Below are 25,388 nucleotides of genomic sequence, written 5' to 3'. Positions count from 1 at the left end.
ACAAGCATCACTCGCCTTTTTTGGACTACGTTCTCCAACTCACTATCTGTCATCTCTCATGAAAATTAATTCAGGTCTTATGATAAAATCGTTTATTTTGCGTTTGAGCAGCTTTATGATGTAAATCCAGTTGTCCTCTTAGATACTGCGAAGTATAAATCAGGAATGTAGTTTAAGTACGCCACATTTTCTTCAAAGAGCACATATTTGCAAAGCTTTCCTATATTTGCAGGCATGAGAAATATAATAATCATCACAGATTAGAAATTACCAGTGCCTTAAATACGTTTTTTTTCTTTCCGGCGAACCGTAATCACTTCGCAGATAGCTGTTCCTGGTTAATGAAACATGCTTCTCACCGAAGTAGCGTCGAACTCAGAATTCACCGCGTTGTAGCTTGACACGGACGTATTTCTAACATAAGTTAACGAAATAGTGTAATGCCCAGAGAATAGTTCTTTGAACTTGATAGTAGGACAGAACATCGTGTTAATCGGAATGGATACTGAAAAGTTAAACAGACGTTTTCAGTTGGTTACGTTAGCTGCTGTTGGTTACCGAAATATTAAACAGACCGCCACTCAACGACGAATTTAACTGGCAGTGAATATAATGGCGGCAGTGAGACGATCTGGAACTATTCGTTTTACCGAAACTACAAAATTTTAAACTTGCGTAGACGATTTCCAGTAATTTTCTGTTATTTAAGCCGTATGACTTCTATGTATTACAACTTAATACGTCCGCTGTGCCGAGAGGCGTCCATGAAAACTACCGCTTTGTTTTCATGCGGCCTGCTGGAACCATCTTTTGAAGGCCTAGGACGTAGTTCAGGGGCTTACCACGGCAGCGCTTCGCTCGCAAGGCGCAGGCGGAAAGCGACATCAATGTCAGAGGAGTTGTGCTACAACTGCAGTGCTGGCTGACAGCTGCTGCTTGTTGCAGGGCGTGTTTGTGTTAAGAGAATAGCGTTGCACGGGATTGAAAACCAACGATTTGTTTACACATTCTTGATATGCTTGTTTTTTTTATCGACTGCAAACAACTTCCTGAATACATAACTGGAACAGAATATTTTCATGAGTGTAACAATAAACAACGGGGCGAAATTGTGTCAGTTTCGACACAGCTGAATGAAAGGTACGTAAAGTGCAATTGATTAGTTTGGAATGATTGTTGTAGTGTTGTCAATGATGCAACTTTTGACTTATAAAAAAAATTGTTTACTGCTTTACGCGAATGCAACATCGATCTTATTTGGCATGACAACATTTGCTGTCCACTCTCCTAGATTCTGCATACGAAATTATTGCTTACAAGTGAACACAAATCAGGCATTTCCTTGAAAGTGTCGTTTTCAGCCGTATTATAGCCTCGAGTACGTATTGTGTGCCCTTTAGATACTGGTTGTGGAATACCTCGTTGCGCAAAGCCACAGTTTTCATATCTGTAAAAAACACAGGTACCCATAATTTTTTTTCCACCTAAAACACGCAGATAACAGAGCTAGCTAGAGCTATCGTAGAACTTTTCTGCAAGAACTGCGCTGCGGTACTGTGCAGCGCTTGTCTAACTGCTGCTTTCACTTTCTCCATGCATTTTTGCAGGATCTGAATTTGCAAGTGGGGTTTCGGGTGCCCATGTTACTCCAGCCGAACTGGAATGATGTCATTCCTGTGGCAGAGCAGGCTGTGTCGAGCACAACTTACCTGGCTGAGCTGCAACAGAGCCTCAAGCCAGGGTGGACCGTGCATGTCAACAGAGATGGGCGACTTTATTACTGCAAGTAAGTTTTTAAACCGTAGCCTCACTTTTCTCTCGATGACCTTCCTGCTGAAAAAGAACGAAAGTTAGATGTACAGTCTCTATTGTTGCTGAAAAATACTGTATGCGCTAGTTCAAAAGATGAGTTAAAAAACTAAGCTTAGCTACTGAAAACTTAGAATCGTGTCTGACTTAATTTATATAAATATGCTAAAAGTTTGCAATGTCACATTGAAGTCTACTCCCGAGACACAGTAAAATAGTTGTGAAGTACTTGTGGACTCTGGTATACGTGTACGAGTAGAATAAATTATTGTTCTGCTGCTGATGCTGCGCATCGGAAAAAAGATTTTTCTACAAAACAGTGCAAACCGTCGTACGTGAGCTTATGCACACACTGAAAAGAGTCCTTGGTTTTTTAAACTGAAAGGATTCGCCCAGCAGTGTAGTGTGTGCTTAAATGGACTCGCGACGAGAACTGCAACAGGTTCCTGCCCACTTCCTCGCCATTGTGAGCAGCTCGTTGAGCTGATATGGTCAGGAACTTGAACTATTTCCGCTACCACTTGTGCCGCCCGCCCCACGGCGCGCTGTCGCGCTTAGCTTGCCACAACTCTCAGTTGTGCGGCGGCTCTGTCCGCTGCCTCCAAATCCAGTTCGACACCAGTTTCAGGCTAAACCCACTGGCTCACCTTCGAGTAACAAGTGTAGCGTAAATTGTATTTCGTTGCTGTTCTTATATTTACACCGCTCGTTTAGTTACCGAGCGAGGCGACGCTGTGGTTAAGACCTGGACTCTTGTTCCGGAGGAGAGGGCTTTAAATCCCCGCCCAGCCAGTCAGAATTGTTTTCCGTTGTTCCCCTGGATCACTCCATCAGCAGTGGTGAGTTCTTCGAATGGGCTACTACCAGTTTCCCTCACCATCCTTGTCCAAGTGAGCTAATGCTATCTCTAGTAGCCACTACGTGTACGAAGAGTTTAAATTTAATCTTAACGCTGTCATCTTTATCGGGCAACTCTTTACAGGTTCCAGAACTAGTGTTTTATAGCGCGGTGGCGACATTCAGCAATCGCCTGTTGAGACGAACTTCGTGTATCCTATATAATGTTTGCAGTTCTCTCTAATATGCTCTCCTCTTACACGAGGTACACTCGAGCTCACTTATGAATAACCAAAACGCGAGCAGATGTAGAACAATGTGTCACAGGACACATTTTTAAGGCAGCTGTTTCTTCTTCTATTTTTTTCTTAAAAAGGCGAATTACTGAATATTTCCTGAAAAGTTTCAAGTCGCAGTGGTAAGACACCAGTGACCAGACTTTCATTCTGGGGAACGACGATTCTGATGCCCGTCCGGCCCTCTAGACTTAGGTTTTCCATGATTGCTTTAAATCGCTTATGGCAAAAGCCAAGATTGTTCCTTTGATCAGGACACGACCGATTTTCTTCCCTGTCCTTCCCCATTCCTAGTTTGTACTCCGTCTCTAATGACCTCATCGTCGATGAACTTCCTTCATGTGAGGACCGAAACGAGAGTCATGGCGCAGAGGAGGAGGAGATTCGTGTCTAATGTCCCGTCGACGGCGAGGACATTAGAGACGGATTACAAACTCCGATTAGGATAGGATGGAGAAGGAAATCGTCCGTGCCCTTTCGAAGGAACCGTCCCGGCATTTGCCTTAAGCGATTTTGGGATATCACAGAAAACCTACATCAGGCTGGCTGGACGTGGGTTTGAAACGCCGTCCTCCCGAATGCGAGACCAGTGTGCTAGCCACTACGCTACCCTGCTCGGTATGGCGCAGAGGATAAGGCACTGAATTCTCGGTAGGAAGAGACAGAACTCAAATCCCCATTCGCCCATCCTGATTTAAGTTACCCGTCGTTTTCATGAATAGTTTCTGGCGAATTCCAGCAGGATTCTTCGAGAAAGGTCGCACCGACACTTTCCCCAGTCCTTCTCCAACTACGCAAATGATCCATCTTTAATGACCTCCCTGTCAAAGAGGTGTTAAATTTTAACCTTTCTTTCTTCCTTCGGAGCTGGGTTCACACCGTTGCCTGATCGAACAATCATCCTCACAAACGAGACGCAGTGAGAGAAAGAGCTTAACCACCATATGCAGACTGGCCTGTTTGGTTTAATGACGTCTAGCAAATAATCCCTTTGTAGCAAACGCCGCACGAAATGACTGTCTCTTGCCGTGTGGTGTACGGTTCACCACATCATGCGAGTATTGCAACACTTGACTCGGAGCATAACGCCCTGTCCTCATCCGGGCCACACCTGTCTTTTTTTTCCATTTTATTCTGCCCTGAATGGCGACAAGTGAATTCTGGTCGCGGTTTCCGTTGCAGACCTTGACCCATCCCTGCTTCAGTGAGCAGGACGTAGACTACCGACATACCCGGTGCCCTGCGAGTTTCCACGCTACTTAAATCCACACGGTTGGCTTTTCGAACGACTGAAAGCTAAAGTTGTGCTTCACTCTTCTGATTAATAGGAGCAAGTACGTGTAGCCATTTCAGCTGCGTTCCGAATTATGTGCTGTGTTCACGTCCGGATTCGTAGGCGATCCGAGTGGGTTTCAAATTTTTCTTCGCCATGGTCCTTAGATAGCTCCAAGCGAATACTGAGTCGCTCCATTGGCCGAAACCACTGTTCGCGACTGTATTTCATGGTCTGCGATTGAGCTTCTAGTTTGTTTCCAACTAACCTCCTGTCTACAATGAAAAAAACAGCTTTCTCTCTTCGTTGACGAGATATAGACGGAGGATTCCAAATTAATGCAGGGTTCCTTGACTTCTGGATACCCTAAAATACAGTTTCTCACCGCCACCTACTCAAAATAATACATGCGTACGGGATATCACAACAGGTTTGTGATTCATCAGTAGATGGTGCGTAATCGGAAGACATCGTCTTAAGCTAAAGTAAAGTCCAGTACACTTCAAGGAAATGTGACAGGTTTTTACTGTGTACGATATATTTGAACAAAGCAAATGTTACAAAATTTAGGAAGCCGTTCAGGACAGCACTTGATCTAAAACCTTCAGCTTACCCTTAACGCACGCTCATGTCGTTCGCGTGAGTAGATGAAATAAACACCCGCTTTCATGTAACTACACGATTTGTGGTCAGCCAGTGGAATTATTCACAACCGCCATGTACCTAGGACCACCTGTGTGGATCGATTGCAGCTATATCACCCACGTGAATCCTGCCGTGGGGGTCTTGCTGATGACGCTATGGTGTAAGGGGCGGTGTCATCGTTAAGTAACTGTAGTGTAGGAGTATGCAAGATGACCGAGACAGAATTTCTAGTTGGTGTGATGAATGGCAGTTTGCTTAAATGTAGAAAACTGTAAGTTAACGCGGATAAGTAGGAAAAACAATCCTGTAACGTTCGAATTCAGCATTAGTAGCGTGCTGCGTGACAAAGAAATCAGTTAAATACCTAGATCTAACGTTGCAAAGTGATATGAAATGGAAGGAGCGCTTCAGAGTGGTAGCAGGGAAGGCGAATGCTCGTCTTCGTCTTATGGGAGAATTTCGGGAAATTGGAGCTTATCCATAAAGGAGTCGGCGTATAGAACGCTAGTGGGACCCATTCTTGAGTACTGTTAGAGTATTCGGGATCCCCATCAGGTCGGATTACACACAGGTATTATGGAGATTTTTCGTCAACTCAAATGGGAAGCCCTGGATGGAAGACGACGCTCTTTTCGTGAGGAACTATCGCGGAAACTGAGAGGACTGCCATTTAAGGCCGACTCCAGAACGATTCTACTGCCGCCAATGTACATTTCGCGTTAAGGACCTCGCAGATAGATGGGAGAAATTGGGGCTCGTAGGAGCCTTTTAGAAAGCTTTTTTTTCCTTCGCTGTATTTGAGTGATTGGTTGATTTGGGGGAAAGGATCAAACAGCGAGGTCCCCGGTCCCATCGTTCTAGGGAAGGATGGGGAAGGAAGTCAGCCGTGCCCTGTCAAAGGAACCATCCCGGAATTTTCCTGAAGCGATTTAGGGAAATCTAAATTAGGATGTCCGGACGCGGGTTTTAACGGTCGTCCTCTCGAATGAGAGTCCAGTGTGCTATCCACTGCACCATCTCGCTCAGTTCGCTGTATTTGCTAGTGGAACAGGAGAGGAAATTACTAGTAGTGGTACGCGGCACCGTCCGCCATGCTTCGCACGATGGCTTCCGGAGTAGTTTGGAGATGTATACTAATGTCACACGGAGATTTACCAGACAATTTAATTAACCACCGTAGAGGTAACTAGAAGATGCTAACCATGGAGAGCACATTCTGAGTGCGTGCGTTCCAAGAAAATGGAATCAATGTATTACTTCTTCGTACACATCTCTTGAAATAATCACGACGTTAAAATTAGAGAAATTAGAGGTGATATTGTGGCTCACAGACAGTCGATCTTCTTGCGCGCAATTCGCGAATGAAACAGGAAAGGCGGTTCAAATGGCTCTGAGCACTATGGGTCTTAACATCTGAGGTCATCAGTCCCCTACAACTTAGAACTACTTAACTAACATAAGGACATCACACACATCCATGCCCGAGGCAGGATTCGAACCTACGACCGTTGCGGTCGCGAGGTTCCAGACTGAAGCGCCTAGAACCGCTCGGTCACAGCGGCCGGCAGGAAAAGGGGGAAGTGACAATGATACGTGAAGTACGTTTCGTCACACACAGTAATGTGTCTTGCCTAATAGACGTACTTGTAAGTGTTGATGTAAATGTAGACTTTTACTTTGGCGATGATTATAGACAAAGCTCGTCGATATTCTACAACACAATAGTTCTTCGATGTTTTTGGTGCCATTACTGTCTAAGATGTTCCTATGGAGTGGTTTTCGTTACGTCCTACTCCTCTACTCCATCCTGCATCAGCTTTCAGAGTAAGGAGGTAGATGTTGCCTCAGTTATGCAAATCTTGTGCATGTGAGGGTAGTTAGCAGTCCTTCTTTGCAGTTTAACAGCATCTGCACCCGTTAGACTCCTAAAGTATTGTCCCGTCAGGTCATAGCTGCAGAGCCCCCAGTCGATTCACACTTGCCTCTCTTAATCTCATTGCCAGAATGGTCCTTTTGAAAGGGCCCGGCCGATTTCCTTTCCAATCCGAGCTTGTGCCCCTTCTTTAATGATCTCGCCGTCGACAGCACGTTAAACACTCTTTTTCCTTTCCGTTTTCATTCAGTCTCAAAAGTTCGAATTCATTTCGTTGCGTAACGAAACCATTCTCATGCACACCTTTTTCTTCCACACGGAAGAGTGTGCACAGTCCTGAGCAAATGGATGTGTCCTTTCGGCTGAATTCGCGAAATCGCGCCAATCTTCGAAGTAGCCCATTCCAATCCTGGTATTAAAATTTTAATTTTTTTTTATTAAATAGAGGATCGGGAAAGAAGGAGAAAGGATGAGTGGGAAGCTCGTAACTTCCATTCGCACAGTGCATTGTGGTAATGCAATGGCGAAAGTTGAAAGTTGTGCCGGACCGGGACTCGAACCCGGTTTTGCCGCTTAACCGTTTTGGCCATCCGGACACGGTTGCTGACCGATCAGATTTCCAACTTATCGCAGGCTCGTCCTCGTCCATTAATCTCCTACTCGTAAATTATTGATTCGCGACGTGTCCGACACAGAAAAATGGCTCTGAGCACAACGAGACTTAATTGCTGTGGTCATCAGTCCCCTAGAACTTAGAACTACTTAAACCTAACTAACCTAAGGACATCACAAACACCCATGCCCGAGGCAGGATTCGAACCTGCGACGGCAGGCCGGCCGCGGTGGTCTCCCGGTTCTAGGCGCGCAGTCTGGAACCGTGCGACTACTACGGTCGCAGGTTCGAATCCTGCCTCGGGCATGGATGTGTGTGATGTCCTTAGGTTAGTTATGTTTAAGTAGTTCTAAGTTCTAGGGGACTGATGACCACAGCTGTTAAGTCCCATAATGCTCAGAGCCATTTGAACCATTTTTTGCGACGGCAGCAGTTGCGCGGTTCCAGACTGTAGATCCTAGAACCGCTCGGCCTCTCCGGCCGGCTGCCCGACACAGAACAGTACTATATATAAAAGAGCGCGACGGCTCCTTGACATTTGTTTTAGTACGGATGCACTGTTATCATCCGAAGTCTAAGGGAATTAATAATTTGCGAGTAGGTGGTTAATAGACGAGAGATACTGCAGTGCAGCGTGTTATAAGTTGAAAATATGAGTCTGTCACGAAACGTGTCCGGGTGGCCGAAGCGGTTAAGGCAACCGCCCACGAGTAGCGGTAAATCTGGGTTCGAGTCGGGCTGCGGCACAATTTTCAGCTTTCGCATTACCACAATGCACTGTGCGCCAAGAAGTCACGAGTTTCCCACCCTTACTTTCCATTTCTTTCTCCATCCTCTATTTCATATAAATATATGTGCCAGTTGCGTCATCACGACTGGTGTCTGTTCTGTCGGAGCTGCCGGACAGAACAGACACCACTCAGATGTATAAAAATTTTAATTGTCGGTATTTGGCAGGCAAGAGGCGGGAAAGGGGCGGCATTAAGCTCTGAACGCCAGAGGGGGCGAGAACGTAATATTCTGTTGGTTGTTTTTTACCTGGTCGCTGGAAATTCACATTTAACACAGTCCACAGATCGGCGGAAGGCACTGGCCAAACATTTTCTCTTTGAAGGTGCAAAAAGCGCTAGGCGGGGTATTCCACACTGTCGTCCCCCTCAGTCACAGAATACCTGGACTCAACAGAGAAATTAAATGAGACAAATAAAAGGAACATCGTGCTGATATGTGGAACTAACTCGAATTTCCCATGGCGAGCCGTATCTGGTCTGTCATCTGCAGTCTCTTACCATTTCTAGCCAATATGTATAATAAGACGAGCACCTCAACAGAGGGTTAAACGCTCAGAGTTCTAAACATCCACGAATGACGAGAGGTTAGTCGTACATTTTTATTTTTACACGCTTTCGATCACAATTAATAATTTTTGCAGTATTGCCGGTTTCCGCTTGTTGTAGGCATAGTCATACGTGAACCGAGAAAGAAAGCAGATATGTAACTTAACAATTCCATAATTACACAAATGAAGCTTTCGTATAAAACATTATCGACATAATTTAAAACCTTGTGTTACATATAAAACCATTGAAAAAAATGAGTGCATACCTCTTGGATGCCTTACCCTGGCGCTTGTGCACAATCGTCGCTCACTTCACTCACTGTTTGATCTATTACAAACAAAGGATCCCCTTTGATGGGGTAAATGTGCCGCCCTCTTGGGGACGATGACTGGAAGAAGCTGAACCTGATGATCGTAAAAAATTATTAGTTGTGATCCAATCGGAGAAAAAGTAAAACGGCGTTCTAAACATTGTTGCGCTCATTAGACAATATATAAATTAAATTAAGTCTTTTACATTAACCCCACATTCGCCATTACGTTAATCTTTGTAGTGTAAAACAAAAACAGAAAACACGGGAAAATCTTATAAATTTATCTGCCCTACCAATTTGGAAAAACCGGCTGTCGAATAATGAAATTAGGCTGATTACAGCTGTCGGTTATGTCTACAGTCCTGGCGAGAAACTATGTTACGACATCCATAGCTATCAGCAATGGTCGAACAATGATGGACAGCATAGTTTTAGAGTTTCGTTTAAGCAACAAGTTAAGCCTTTGCTGTGCTTCAGGATGAAAAAACCCTCACCCCTCCCATTTAGAACCATATTTCCTCCATTTCATATGAGCAGCATTATATGTGGCACCTCAGGTCGTCATGCAAATTTGAATTAGACGAAACAAATAGTATTGTGCCACCATTGTTTTCCAAGTGGAAATAATTTGTAATAGACTTTTGGTATTTTAAGCCTCTTTTTCAGAAACTTTCCCTCCGCTGACATTTCTTCGTTCTCGCTCCCGTTCGTCCTCATGTCATAACTGTTAATCTCGCAATACTCTACGTGTGGAATTTGTTTCATATTTAAAAACCAATTCCAGACAATGCACACACAACCGAGTGCTCCTCTATTGCTAAGGAGCGTGTGAAAAACTAGACGCGTTCCGAAGGAAAAAAAAAGACACGTGTGCAGTTTTAGCGCGGCAACCTTATGATGTGCGTCCGAGAGACTTGCTACGCATGTGATACTTTGATGTCATCAGTTATTTTAAGTACCCCGCATCTTGTGCCAAGCGAATTTTTTGTCATCGTCGTTTCGAGTGACGTAAACGTTTGTCGGTAAAGTCGGAAATATTTTTTTGTTACTGTTGAACCAGTTGTTGCCACGGCTTCTTTTGTCACTGCTCTGTACGATTTCAGCAAGCATAATTTGAAAAGAAAAGGCCTTTGATTATTTTTCTGAAGATGGGACATTTAATGTTGCAGGAAAAAAATCTGCTTTTCCGCCCTTTTCAATACTTCCCACCGTTAATGGTCTGCAAACCACTAATTTTAAACACACGTACGTGAGAATACGAGCCAAGTTGTAGCTTTTTTTCTATTCCTCCCGCCTGAATTCGGTATTCTGATGTCCTGTAAGTTTAAGCAGGCGGTTTCTCATTAGCCAAGAAAACCCACAGCTCGTCTGTATTTTTCAGTCAATGGATGCTATCGAAATGACAGGTTCCATTAAGAAACGCGTGATATTGCATGGGCTTGGAGATATATGCTCAGAAACTGCACACAGCGCCAAACGCAATACACTGAAGTACCTTTGTCAGTTGCTTCCATTAAGAACATAGCGTGCGTGGTGATGAATGTCACACTACTCTTGAACAACGTATTAACACCAAGTTTTGATACTAATCAAGAAAATCGACGACGACGAAGCATGCACTGTTGTTGCAAATGTACGGAACAGAAACCGTGAGCAGAAAATGTGTTGACGATTTGTTGGAATCCTTTCTGGGCTGTCTCAGTGAACTCAAGGCTTAGTCGCTGCTTCGTCAAGCGGAGCTCGTGGTTTGGATTCCTGCTTCGGGCAACGTGAGTCAGTTTTATGTTTTCCGTGTGCCTGTCGTCACAACTCATCGAAACAAAAGGGAAATTCGTGATACGATATCATTTCCGCCTTATCTGCAGGGGGTAAGATATCCAATTTACTCCTGGATCGATTCGATCGTCGCATCCCTGACAGACGTCTGGAGGAATTTTGTCATTTCGTAATCACAGCGCGATACTGTCGCAGAGCGCAACTATTGAAGTAATGCAATGATCGGAACGGAAAAGAAGCTTTGGATCTGCCATTTTCGGACAACGGTCTAAAAGCGTAATGACAGACAACAACAGAAAACGTTGTTTAACTCTTAACGTGGATAACTTCCCGAATGCTGTGACTCCGTAATTGTCCATCTACATTGTGAAAATACAACCATTATAAACCTGAAGATGCGTCTCTACTGAGGAGAAACCGGTAGTTGCGAATAAAGCACCTTCATTCATCAACGAGGCTTTTGGAAACCCCTCATCATTCAGGGCTCTTTTAAATGTTGTAATTTTTAGGCTATAATAATTTGAATGTTTATAGAGAGTTGAATATTTTTTATTGTTATTTGTCGAGAAAATGTGATGGACGCTGGTGTAAAATCGCTTACTGTCTCTGAAATTGACAAACAGAGGAATTGTGGATTAGTAAGGAAAGTGTTATAGCAATCATGCACAAACGTTAGACTAAGGAGACCTGTCCTCGTACTGTGGCGCCTAAATTGACTGATGATTAAAAGGCAACAAGGGTGGAGTTTTTCTTGACGTATGTAACAGACTCAGCTTTCGTGCAAAACCATCGAAACATGGATGTGACACTGTACCACAGATCCAGAGTAAGACAGGCAACCATCATGGTAGCAGCACAATTCTGTGCGCACCAACTCTAGACGACGTTGCACTTACTTGTGACATCGACGCTTCGATCAATTCCAGAAGCACCAGCCGCTGACAGTTCACAGGAAATTTATAAATGGTGCGGAAGGTGTGTTGTAACAGCCCAAACTTTAATACAGGTCAACTCTACGGGACACGTATCAGTTGGGTTTAACAGGGGACGTGGAATGTATACAAAGAAGTATGGCTCAAAACTTCATACTTGATTACCGACAAGAGAGTCTGAGAGAAATGTTAAAAAATCTTAACTCGCAGACACAACCGGAAATGCGTCATAGATCTCGCGAGAATCTTCTTAGAAAGCTTAGGCATCCAGCTTTTTGGGCAGAAACTTGTTGATATGATGCAAATAAAAAAGCATAACAGCTCGCACGGAAGCGCACAAGCAGTCATAAATCTAATTCCACGCTCCGTCCGTTAATGGCACGGTAAGAAACGTTAATGTTTGGTACAATAAAGAATATCCTCTGTCATTCACTTCAGTGATACGCAGAGTACATCTATAACTGTAGGACTAGCCTTTTCCCTGTGTGTGAACTATAGAACAACTTGCGGGGATGCGAGCGGTTACAGTTTTCAAAATGAGCCGAAATTCGACATCCATCCTCACTGTCATTCTCAAGGCAGTAAATGCAGTGAGGATGGCTTTGTTAATATCAGTTCATATCTACATCTATACGGCATCTACATCTACATGTGTGCGGCTGATCCCGGCGGAGGTTCGAGTCCGCCCTCGGGCATGGGCGTGTGTGCTTGTCCTTAGGATAATTTCGGTTAAGTAGTGTGTAAGCTTAGGGACTGATGACCTTAGCAGTTATGTGCCATAAGATTTCACACGCATTTGAACATCTACATGGATTCTTCGCAAGCCACCGTACGGTACGTGGCGGAGGGTACTAGTAGTAGTAGTAGTAGTAGTAGTACTAGTACTACTTGTACTTGTCATTTCCTTTCCTGTTCTTGTCCGCAGCTCGTGGTCTCGCGGTCGCGTTCTCGCTTCCCGAGCAGGGGGTTCCGGGTTCGATTCCCGGCGAGGTCAGGGATTTTCACCTGCCACGAGATGACTGGGTGTTTGTGTTGCCCTCATCATTTCATCATCATTCATGAAAGTGGCGGGATTGGACTGAGAAAAGGTTGGGAATTTGTACGGGCGCTGATAACTGCGCAGTTGAGCGCCCCACACACTAATTTTTCGCATCTTCGTGGTCCTTACGCCCAATGTATATTGGCGGCAGTAGAATCGTTCGGCAGTCAGCTTCAAATGCCGGGTCGCCTTCCCTGCAGGGATTCCCATTTGAGTTCCCGAAGCATCTCCGTAACACTTACATGTTGTTCGAACCTACCGGTAACAAATCTAGCAGCCCGCCTTTGAATTGCTTGGATGCCTTCTTTCAATCCGACTTGGTGCGGATCCGAAACACTTGAGCAGTACTGAAGAATAGGTCGCACTTGCGGCCTATATGCGGTCTCCTTTACAGGTGAACCACTCTTTCTTAAAATTCTCCCAATATACCGAAGTCAACCATTTGCCCTCGCTACCACAGTTCTCAGATGCTCGTTCCACCTCATACCGCTTTGCAACGTCACGCCCAGATATTTAAACGAGTTGGCTATGCCAAGCAGGACACTAGTAATACTGTATCCGAACATTACAGGTTTGATCTCCCTACTCATTCGCATTAACTTAATTTTTTCCCACATTTAGGGCTAGCTGCCGTTCATCACACCAACTGGGAATTTCGTCTAAGTCGTCTTGTATCTTCCTACAGTCACTCAACGTCGACACCTTACCGTACATCAGAGCGTCATCAGCAAACAACCGGGGATTGCTGCGCACCCTGTCCGCCAAATCATTTATGTATATAGAGAACAGCGGTCCTGATAAGCCGGCCGGTGTGGCCGAGCGGTTCTAGGCACTTCAGTCTAGAACCGCGCAACCGCTATGGTCGCAGGTTCGAATCCTGCCTCGGACATGGATGTGTGTGATGTCCTTAGGTTAGTTACGTTTCAGTAGTTCTAAGTTCTAAGGGACTGATGACCTCAGATGTTAAGTCCCGTAGTGCTCAGAGCCATTTTTTTTGGTCCTGATGAAGGTCGCAGAGTCGTGTTTTGTGCTGCAGGTATACGATTCAATTCAGTTTGAGATCAAAATTCGACAACTCGTTTTGGCAATACACTAACAGTAGGCGTTTGAAGTAAACAGAGAGACAGCTTATAAAACACTAATACGACCTAATCTTGAGTACTGCTCGAGCGTTTGGCGTCCCTATCAGGTCGGATTGAGGGAGGACATAGAAGCAATTCAGAAGCGGGCTGCTAGATTTGTTACTGGTAGGTTTGATCATCACGCGAGTGTTACGGAAATGCTTGAGGAACTCGGGTGGGAGTCTCTGGAGGAAAGGAGGCGTTCTTTTCGTGAATCGCCACTGAGGAAATTTAGAGAACCAGCATTTGAGGCTGACTGCAGTATAATTTTACTGTCACTAACTTATATTTCGCGGAAAGGCCACGAAGATAAGAAAGATTTGGGCTCGTACAGAGGCATATAGGCAGCCATTTTTCCCTCGTTCTGTTTGTGAGTGGAACAAGGAGAGAAGATGGTAGTTGTGGTACGAGGTACCTTCCGCCACGCACCGTATGGTGGACTGCGGAGTATGTATGTAGATGTACATTGCAATAATATGACTGAAACTGTTTCAGTGAAACTAGCCCGAGAGCGACTGCACTTGACCTATCGCCACCAGCGCAATTAACGACTAGGGTGCAAATGCAATCGTAATCCTAGAGACGCGAAGTCGGCGCGGGACCGCAAATGCAGCTGGTGCGGCGGCGGTACTTAACGAAAATTAATGCTGCCCTTTGACTGCCGGAGCGTGGCGTTCTGCATCTCAGACATGCAGAGCGTTATGAATGCGTAAATTTTGTTCCGAATCAAGTTGAAGCGAGGGCGCAGAACCGTGTTACCATGGACTATTTCTCAGGGAACCGGCAACGCACGAATGCGAGCTTTTCTCTTATTGGGACACCAATCCCCCTCCCCCCCCCCTCTCTCTCTCTCTCTCTCTCTCTCTCTCTCTCTCTCTCTCTCTCTCTCTCTCTCTCTCTCTCTGTGTGTGTGTGTGTGTGTGTGTGTGTGTGTGTGTGTGTGTGTGTGTGTGTGTGTGTATTGACGACGTTCTCCTTGCTGTTCTTGAGATGAGAAAGTTAATCACTTAGCTGTCTCTTAATTTGTACTTAATCAGTGGGAGGGAGACGGGCGCTGAAACCGAAAAGTTTTCGGTCTACTGCGATAAGAGCTCTTGCTCTTACGCCGATGTTAATATGCCTGTACTTCGCAGTTTTTTGCCCCTCTAAATTTTAAATGCCCTTACTTCCCACTAATCCCTCGAGATGTAACTCAATTTTTAGTTAATCTAAGTAACTGTTCTGCCCAGAAGACTCCAGAAATACATAATTAATTACTGAAGGAGCAATAAAGCGAACTTTTTCATTACTTTAGTATAAAATCTTCCATTTACCTTTCTGCTGCATAAAGCGGGGTGGCACATAAGTTCTCTATATACATCTTTTCTATCCTTTTTCTTGTTCTGTTCGCCTGTAGGACATAGGAAGAACGACTATCGTTAAGCTTCCATATGATTTCTAATTGCTCTGATTTTGCCCTTGAGGGTCACATCACGAGACTTATATCGGAGGAAGAAATGTATTGTCCGACTATGCGTGGAACGCACGCTCTCGGAATTTTGTCAGTACACCTCTACTCGGTGCGCAATGCCTCTCCTGTAGCGTCTGCCACTGGAGCTTGACCAGCACCTCCTTAACACTCCGTCGCTTACAAAACAAACCTGTGGCGAAACGCGACTCTCTTCTTTGGATCTTCTCTGTTTCCACTATTAACCCTCACCTGTTTGGTTCCCACACTAACGAGCAGTATTCAAGAATTCGTCGGACGAGGGCTTTTTTAAACTCCGTTCCTTTCTGAATAAATTTCAATTTGTTAAGGTTCTTCCAATTAATCTCACTCTGCCATTTGCTTTTCCTTCTACTAGTTTTATGTGGGTCGTACCGCTTCAGGTGGCTCCGAATGATACATCCAGATATTTTAGGATTATTATTTCTAATGATTTATCGCCAGTAATAGTGTAATCGTGTGTGGCTTTATGGCTAACTGTCAGACAAAAACAGCTTGAAGATCCGAGGTTCTGTAGCGAGTAGTATCTCAGGTGTTTTTCTGTCCCTTTTCGCGTCTTCGCCTCTGGCAGTGATTTATTAGTCTGAAAATTGCCAAGCAGTGTTTCAGAGTACACTTCAAAATTCGCACGGGTTGGAGAAAAATATGAAAACACCAATAACACATTACGATGCCTAATACGGTGCAGGATTATTTGTTCATGAGACCCAGAAAATATTAGATACAGGCTCCCAGGTAGATGCCATTTTCCTTGACTTCCGAAAGGCGTTCGATACAGTTCCGCACTGTCGACTGATAAAGTAAGAGCCTACGGAATATCATACCTGCTGTGTGGGTGGATTGAAGAGTTTTTGGCAAACAGAACACAGCATGTTGTTCTCAATGGAGAGACGTCTACAGACGTTAAAATAACCTCTCGCGTGCCACAGGGGAGTGTTATGAGACCATTGCTTTTCACAATATATATCAGTGACGTAGTAGATATTGTCGGAAGTTCCATGCTGCTTTTCGCGGATGATGCTGTAGTATACAGAGAAGTTGCAGCATTAGAAAATTGCAGCGAAATGCAGGAAGATCTGCAGCGGATAGGCACTTGGTGCAGGCAGTGGCAACTGGCCCTTAACATAGACAAATGTAATGTATTGCGAATACATAGAAAGAAGGATCCTTTATTGTATGATTATATGATAGCGGAACAAACACTGGCAGCAGTTACTTCTGTAAAATATCTGGGAGTATGCGTACGGAACGATTTGAAGTGGAATGATCATATAAAATTAATTGTTGGTAAGGCGGGTGCCAGGTTGAAATTCATTGGGAGAGTCCTTAGAAAATGTAGTCCGTCAACAAAGGAGGTGACTTACAAAACACTCGTTCGACCTATACTTGAGTATTGCTCATCAGTGTGGGATCCGTACCAGGTCGGGTTGATAGAGAAGATCCAAAGAAGAACGGCACGTTTCGTCACAGGGTTATTTGGTAAGCGTGATAGCGTCACGGAGATGTTTAGCAAACTCGAGTGACAGACTCTGCAAGAGAGGCGCTCTGCATCGCGGTGTAGTTTGGTGTCCAGGTTTCGAGAGGGTGCGTTTCTGGATGAGGTATCGAATATATTGCTTCCCCCTATTTATACGTCCCGAGGAGATCACGAATGTAAAATTAGAGAGATTAGAGAGCGCACGGAGGCTTTCCGGCAGTCGTTCTTCCCGCGAACCATACGCGACTGGAACAGGAAAGGGAGGTAATGACAGTGGCACGTAATGTGCCCTCCGCCACACACCGTTGGGTAGCTTGCGGAGTGTAGATGTAAATTTAGAAACTCAGTAGCATCCCAAATATCTTCCAGTCGTCTCAGAATGGAAAGATACGGGCGCTGTACCGTTTCCAAGGTTATCTTACACCATTCTTCCTGCGAACAAGTGGCAAGTTGGGGTTACGATGATGATGATGAATAGGCATGACGCATCCTTTTCTCCATAGTAGACCACAGTCTGAATAATATTAAAATCTGGTATCTGTGGTAGGCAGGGGAAATGCGACAACTCATCCTGGTGCTCACAATACCAATCCTGGACAATGCGAGCTGTGTGAACAGGGGCCGTGTCGTCTTGGACCACACCATCACCACTGGGATACAAACATTGCACCATGTGATGGACCTGATCAACCGAAACGATAACATTATCTTTGGCAGTAATGCGACATTGCAGAATAACCATGGAGGTCATGGAATACCACGGTATGGCTCCCCAATCATCATCGAACCCCCCCACCCATGTTTCATTCCTGGGACGTCGGCTAGATGTTGCAAACAGTGTGAAACAAATCTCATCCGACCAAATGAATCTTCCATTGCTCCATAGTCGACGTTTGCTGGCTTCGGGGCCACGTTTCCCTGTTACGAGCATCACTGATGAGTGGTTTTGGAATTCCATCTCTCCCTGCTTATGAAGCTCCCTTCGAGTTGGCAGTGGTCCTGAATTGTTGCGACACTCAGTTCAACAGTGACTTTTCAAGCTGTCATTGTCTTATTTCTAGACACAATCCTCTTCAATAACCATTTGTCCCAGTCATTCAACACACACTTTCGTGCGCTTTGTGAGTTAACGGATGACGTTTCTTCGCTTTTCCTGTATGCGGTATAAATCTTCACAACTTACCTACCCAAAACGCTGTTCTGACCACGACTGACCATTGCACGGATTGAGGAGATTGCACAGGTGGCGTTCGTGGTCAGATACAACAGTGCAACCGGCAGGATTGGCAAGTATCTGCATTTATGTTCAAGCAAGGATTTCTCGCATTGTTTCCACCCCCTGTTGGCTCTCTTATTAATGACTGGGTAAGTCAGTTCAAAGGTGAACGAAGACAAGAGCATACCTCTTGCATGTGACCACGAATAGTAAGCACTGGCGGTATTCAAAGCGAGCTACACTTTACATAGTCTGATCGAACACTAACGGGTCTGTCTGTACGCTGTACGCAACGTTAAATATTGTTTGTCTCGCGGTTTGTTGCGAGCATTTAGACCAAGTGTCGACTTACATGACAGTGCCACAGCTTATTGTATTCAGGCAACTCCCCATTTGGCCTCACTAGCTGAGTGGGCGTAATTCCTGATCCTCCTACTACATAGAAAGTTGAGATGATCACGATATCGAAGCTGACACTGCCGTTCAGCAAACATCACTGCTAATCACCATACATATTAAAATCCTTACTCATGTTAGCGGCAGGACTGACCCACCATCAATTGCTTAGTAGTAAGCAGCGTCAGCGATCGCCTCAAAACAGAACCGCATTTCTTTTTTCTTCTTCAACGCAGCTAAATGATGTAGTTCCATACTCGCGGGTGTCACAGAAGCCCTGACCGGCGAATGCCAGCCCCTCTCCTCTCGTTATGAATGCAGGCCGCAGTGCCAGCACAGGACTGTGGAGCCGTCCCTAGCGCTGTCGCAACACCTAGAGGAATCCCCAACGTCGAGGACGTGAAAGCGGCAGTCTTGTGTGGAGCAGACGAACCTGGAACCGAAAAATCTAAAAAGCTAATTTCTAATGAACCCCTAAAGCCTTCGCCGGCCGCGGTGGTCTAGCGGTTCTAGGCGCTCAGTCCGGAACCGCGCGACTGCTACGGTTGCAGGTTCGAATCCTGCCTCGGGCATGGATGTGTGTGATGTCCTTAGGTTAGTTAGGTTTAAGTAGTTCTAAGTTCTAGGGGACTGATGACCACAGAAGTTAAGTCCCATAGTGCTCAGAGCCAGAGCCTAAAGCCTTCTGAAAGTTTTGCAAATATAAAGCTACATCCATAAAAAATATCAAACTAGATGCGTAAGTTGACATTTTCCCACCGAGCCAACGAGCCACAGAGTCACACTCTGAGATGTTTGTAATCCGTATAAAAATGTAAACGGTGAGTTTTCGTTATTTATAAACACGATGAAAACTCAAGGTGAAAAGTACTAACTGAATACAAGCATATCTTTAAAAAGGAATTACTATGAAAAGATAATGAAAAGTACTCAGCAAGTCAGAATAACCGCAAGGGCGGAAATTATACCAGTGTTAAAATTCCATTTGACATTCCTTGCCCACATTACATCTACGTAGCTCCGCAGTGTACCAGTAAACACTCCCTCCTCCCCATCTCCCTATTACCTCGGCGGGAAAAAACACTGTCCGTACCGCTCTGTATAATCTCAAATATCTCTAATTTCGGTGCTGTGGCTATTGCACGAGATATTTGTAACAGAGTAGTTTAGAGACTCACTTTGGAAAGAGGGGTCTAGGAATTTTAAGCGTAAGTATCTCCGCGCTACACAAAAGTGTGTTTTTGTAACGTTTCCCACAGCAGACTGTCGAGAACTTCTGTGACTCTGACGCTGACAGCAAACCCATGTCGAATCGTGCAGCTCTTCTTTGAATCTTTCCTATTCCTTCTGTTAACCATACTGTTCAGAATTCCTGAACGACGAATGATATTCTATGACTGATCGAACGAGGATTTCGTAGCCGATCTCTTTCGTGTCTTCTGCAATGCTACATGTTCAGTTTGGGGAGAGAGCAGTATAAAATGAATATTAGAAGAAATGTCAGTATGTTGGATGTAGAAGGTTTGTAAATTTGAGACGGTGTACAGAACAGAAACTTACTGTCGAAAACAGCAGTAGATAAAGAAACTAAGCGTCAGACTTTGAATTGGCGGCAGTCGTTCGTGCAAGGCAGTTTGCTACGCTGTCTACATCTACATCTACTTCTACATTTATACTCCGCAAGCCACGCAACGGTGTGTTGCGGAAGGCGCTTTACGTGCCACTGTCATTACCTCCCTTTCCTGTTCCAGTCGCGTATGGTTCGCGGGAAGAACGACTGCCGGAAAGCCTCCGTGCGTGCTCGAGTCTATCTAATTTTACATTCGTGATCTCCTCGGGAGGTATAGGTAGGGGGAACCAATATATACGATACCTCATCCAGAAACGCACCCTCTCGAAACCTGGACACCAAGCTACACCGCGATGCAGAGCGCCTCTCTTGCAGAGTCTGCCACTTGAGTTTGCTAAACATCTCCGTGATGCTATCACACTTACCAAATAACCCTGTGACGAAACGCGCCGCTCTTCTTTGGATCTTCTCTATCTCCTCTGTCAAACCGACCTGGTACGGATCCCACACTGATGAGCAATACTCAAGTACAGGTCGAACGAGTGTTTTGTAAGCCACCTCCTTTGTTGATGGACTACATTTTCTAAGGACTCTCCGAATGAATTTCAACCTGGCACCCGCCTTACCAACAATTAATTTTATATGATCATTCCACTTCAAATCGTTCCGTACGCATACTCCCAGATATTTTACAGAATTAACTGCTACCAGTGTTTGTTCCGCTATCATATAATCATACAATAAAGGATCCTTCTTTCTATGTATTCGCAATACATTACATTTGTCTATGTTAAGTGTCAGTTGCCACTCCCTGCACCAAGTGCCTGTCCGCTGCAGATCTTCCTGCATTTCGCTGCAATTTTCTAATGCTGCAACTTCTCTGTATACTACAGCATCATGCGCGAAAAGCCGCATGGAATTTCTGACACTATCTACTAGATCATTTATATATACTGTGAAAACCAGTGGTCCCATAACACTCCACTGTCCATCGGCCGTACCGAACGAGGTGACATAGTGGTAAGATATTGGACTCGTACTCAAAGTACGGTATTGCAATATTTGTGTTAAGAAGAAGTATGCAACGTTCCTTCAAACATGTGTACATGTCCGAAGGAACATTCCATGATTCTTCTTAATAACACAGGGACTGCAGTATCGTATTTATCCGCCGATACCAGGCAGCAACTTTCAAATAAAAATGTCCTCCCCCGTAGGTAAATTACATAATGTGATTACGAGTATAGGTTGTGATTCGAAACGACGACATATGGAAATTTGGGTCTGGCCTTCAATGGTACACTGATAGCCGAAGCGACCGCTCAGATAAGCAGGAAATCCGGGTTCGATTCCCGGTCCGGCACAAATTTTCATTGTCATTTCTCTTGTAAGCTGATGACTGTTCGCGTTCGCAACTCTGAATATATTTCATGTATTTCGTATTCTGAAGAACGGCGGTTTATATATCTGTCCAGTCATACTGATTTAAGTTTTCCGTGGTTTCTATAAATCGCTTAAGGCGAGTGCTGGGATGCTTCCTTTGAAACAACTTCGACACTCCAGAATGAGATTTTCACTCTGCAGCGGAGTGTGCGCTGATATGAAACTTCCTGGCAGATTAAAACTGTGTGCCGGACCGAGACTCGAACTCTGGACCTTTGCCTTTCGCGGGCAAGTGCTCTACCAACTGAGCTACCCAAGCACGACTCACGCCCCGTCCTCACAGCTTTACGTCTGCCAGTACCTCGTCTCCTACTTTCCAAACTTTACAGAAGCTCTCCTGCGAACCTTGCAGAACTAGCATTCCTGAAAGAAAGGATATTGCGGAGACATGGCTTAGCCACAGCCTGGGGGATATTTCCAGAATGAGATTTTCACTCTGCAGCGGAGTGTGCGCTGATATGAAACTTCCTGGCTGGTTCTGCAAGGTTCGCAGGAGAGCTTCTGTAAAGTTTGGGAGGCAGGAGACGAGGTACTGGCAGAAGTAAAGCTGTGAGGACGGGGCGTGAGTCGTGCTTGGGTAGCTTAGTTGGTAGAGCATTTGCCCGCGAAAGGCAAAGGTCCCGAGTTCGAGTCTCGGTCCGGTACACGGTTTTATTCTGCCAGGAAGTTTCAACTTCGACACTAATGACCTCATCGCTGATGGGACGTTAAACCTCAATCTGCCTTCCTTCCTCTAAGCCGTTTGTGTGAGAAGCGGCTGGACATGTCGATTGCGAGTTACACCTGAGCTGTCATCTATCGTCTCCGGGACACCTCCGTGGTCTAGTGGTTTGCATTGTTGGCTACTAATACAGAAGTCCCATTTCTATTCCTGTGGGCCACATCGGAATTACCGGTGGTATAAATGGTGCCCGCACAGCCTTTTGAAGCCGCACGAAAAGGTAATCGATAAAATAAATTGCGAAACTGACACAAGCCGCCGAGGTGGCTTCAGATTGATAGGCTCGTCCCGTACGGGATGGCCCACGACGTTGTCAGCGTCTGGCACGCGCGCTTTCTGCGAAGCGAAACACGCAGGTCTGGGGCGCGAGTTGCAGCTTGTGAGAGAGCGCGCAGCTGACACCTGGCTCGGGGACCCGGGCAGCCGCCTCGCCGCTGCCTGCCGCCCGAAATAGCGCGGGGGTGCCATTCCCACCGGAAACCATTTGCCTCCGCCTCTGGATCGCCTTCGCCGCGCCGAGATTTCTTCTGAGTGCCATTTGGCCACTCTGGCCTCTCTGATACTGGAGGGAACGGAGAGTCGTGCGACTGTTCTCGTAATCTCTCGCGCAACGACCGCAACTCAAAAGTTAAATTCAAAATAAAAGAAAAGAACAGCTCTAAAAAGCGTGTGTAGACGTAGCCGTATTCGCTGTCACTTCCGCTATTGAAAGTTACGAACAGTTGCACGTAACACGGTTTGGATACGACTTGAAGTTACATCAGCCTTTTCCATTCATGAACATAACAGAATTTCCTTCTTTTCTATACTCGCGTTTTGTCAGTTGTTAACGGTTCGAAGTGAAGTAGACGGGCTACGCATTTAAAATAACGCACAGCGACTGAAGTTTCCACAGCCTAATGTAATTCGTGATCTGTATTTACACCCTGTAACCCAACTAGCATGAAATTACGGGACAGAGGTATCATTTACCTACTTTCTTGTTCTGTATCTACGCCTGCTTCAGTATACACCCAAATTTTTGACACTTATTAATTATTGTGAGTAATAGATGAAGAGTAATATATCTTAATTCGTCCATGAATGTAGGCTCTCGTAATGTTACGAGCAGTCGGCCGGAGTGGTCGAGCGGTTCTAGGCGCTTCAGTCTGGAACCGCGAGACGGCTACGGTCGCAGGTTCGAATCCTGCCTCGGACATGGATGTGTGTGATGTCCTTAGGTTAGTTAGGTTTAAGTAGTTCTAAGTTCTAGAGGACTGATTACCTCAGATGTTAAGTCCCATAGTGGTCAGGGCCATTTTTTTTTTCTTTTATTACGAGCTGTGATTCACGTAATCTACCTCCGGAGTTCTTTGAGTATCCCCATAGCGTTCTTAAGCGAATAGGGAAACCGCGTATGCATGCTGACGATCATTAATACCTTGTAGAAGTTTTCAGACAACTGGCGGGAATTCAGCCAGGTAATAATTACAGCTATCGCCGATTATTTCGGCGGGCGTACACCCCGCTATTTTCGAGGCACAAACTGCAACGGACAGGCGATGTACGAGCAAATTTAAAACCTCGGTTCTTGGAGTAATTCAGGAAAGATACACACACACACACACACACACACACACATACACACACACACACACACACACACACACACACACTGAACACTAGTGCCACCAAAGATGACCAAAGTCAGAGGTATCGATAGTGAAAGACTACGAACTAGCAGGTGAGGTTTGAAAATTCTATACGCCAGGACAAACGCAGGTCTCACCTTTTAGAAGTTTTGTAACTGTCTTCTTCGTCGGTAAGCTACATTCCCTTAACAGTACCTGTGTGACTCGTTCTATTCATTTCATTTCTAACGGTCTTCATCAATGCAAATTAAGCGTGAGATCGTCTAAAGTAAAATTCTTTCGTAGAGGAAAAACAGAAAACAAAGTGAAAATTTAGAACTATTCCAAATATGCCTCATTAAATATCGTATAACATTCACTTTGGAGAGGGGCATGTGCTTTCATGTCATCATCACTGATGAAGTAAAGAGGACGATGAGACCACTTGTCAGGAAAGACTTTTGGAAGATTTTACGCATATAACTTCTATTTTGTGCTACATTCACTCGTTATTTCATGTTCGCTAGACGTGCATCAGATATTTCGTTCTGTCTACATCGTGAAATGTACTTAATGCAAGCTCATGTGTCTTATTTTTAGCAGACAACGGAGAGACAAATATACGTGTTGTCTTGCACAAGTAGTGAAACTTTAACGTTATTAGTGTTGAAATCTTTCTAACCGTCCATTACGGACGTATTATTTTACACGAATTTTCTTAAGCGAAATTGTACTAGCGGTTTACTGTGGAAGGATGAAATCTTTTAAATTATTACTGTCCTACAAAGAAACCGCGCAGTACTATTACCAATAAAATGTACAGTCGTTGCTTTTGTTTGGTTCGAATATGTATCTGACTGTGTAGCTACACATCGTTTTTCCGCCACGCGCCTTTCTATGGTGATCAGAATAAATGTGAAAGCATGCTGTATTTTGTCGGCACTAAATTTTCATTCCTCGCTTCCTGTCGATATTTTTCTGTACTGCAGGCAGTGGCTTAATACTACTTAATGTTTCCGCGCCACTGGCGTCATTAAAACTCGGGCACTTGTAATCGGATTGGCCAAGTTTAGGAATATAAATCAGCCGCACTCTTTATTAAGGAACTCTTTCGGAACTGTCGTGGCATGACTTCTGGACTGCAGAAAAACTTCTAGGGAGGTATGCGGTCTTTGCACTCAGTTTTACGGTTAGCGCTTTTGTTCCTGTTCGAAGCTTAAGAGGGAAGAAGTTAACAACTGTCGTGTTTGCTTTTTGGTAAGGATGGAGCTAAGGGAAATTGCTGAGAAATTTAAATGCTTATGCCGCATCTGCCATTCGTATGCGCAGTATTAGCTTATAACCATAAACCTGACGATTCTTTTCTCACATTGCCAACCAGATGGGACTGAAATTTTTGGTTCAGCGAGCTAGGGAGTTTTGCCAGGGCAAACGTGTGTCGAACACGATACTGACGATCACATTTTTCTCCAACATTTTGACGACTGGAACGGTGTTCGAAATACTGTTCAGAAAAGAGAAATCTATGACCCAGTGCGTTTTACTGGACAGTGAATGTTTATCAGATAGGAAATTAACATCAGGTGTGTCATAAAAAAGCGT

General features: G+C 44.9%; 1 protein-coding gene across 1 annotated transcript in view; it reads left to right on the top strand.

Annotated features, from left to right (window-relative positions):
• The first annotated feature begins 924 nt into the window (after nucleotides 1–924).
• The window catches only part of LOC126469840 (uncharacterized), a 314,945-nt gene continuing 290,481 nt past the window's right edge, over nucleotides 925–25,388 (top strand). The window contains exons 1-2 of the mRNA XM_050097134.1: nucleotides 925–1,140; nucleotides 1,608–1,786. Coding sequence (XP_049953091.1) covers nucleotides 1,641–1,786 — 146 coding nt within the window. The 5' untranslated portion in view covers nucleotides 925–1,140; nucleotides 1,608–1,640. The remainder of the gene's footprint in view (nucleotides 1,141–1,607; nucleotides 1,787–25,388) is intronic.

The sequence above is a fragment of the Schistocerca serialis genome, chromosome 3, assembly GCF_023864345.2.
Source record: "Schistocerca serialis cubense isolate TAMUIC-IGC-003099 chromosome 3, iqSchSeri2.2, whole genome shotgun sequence".
NCBI classification, from domain to species: domain Eukaryota; kingdom Metazoa; phylum Arthropoda; class Insecta; order Orthoptera; family Acrididae; genus Schistocerca; species Schistocerca serialis.
Note: the sequence above shows the minus strand (reverse complement) of the source record. Positions and strands in the feature narration are given on the sequence as shown.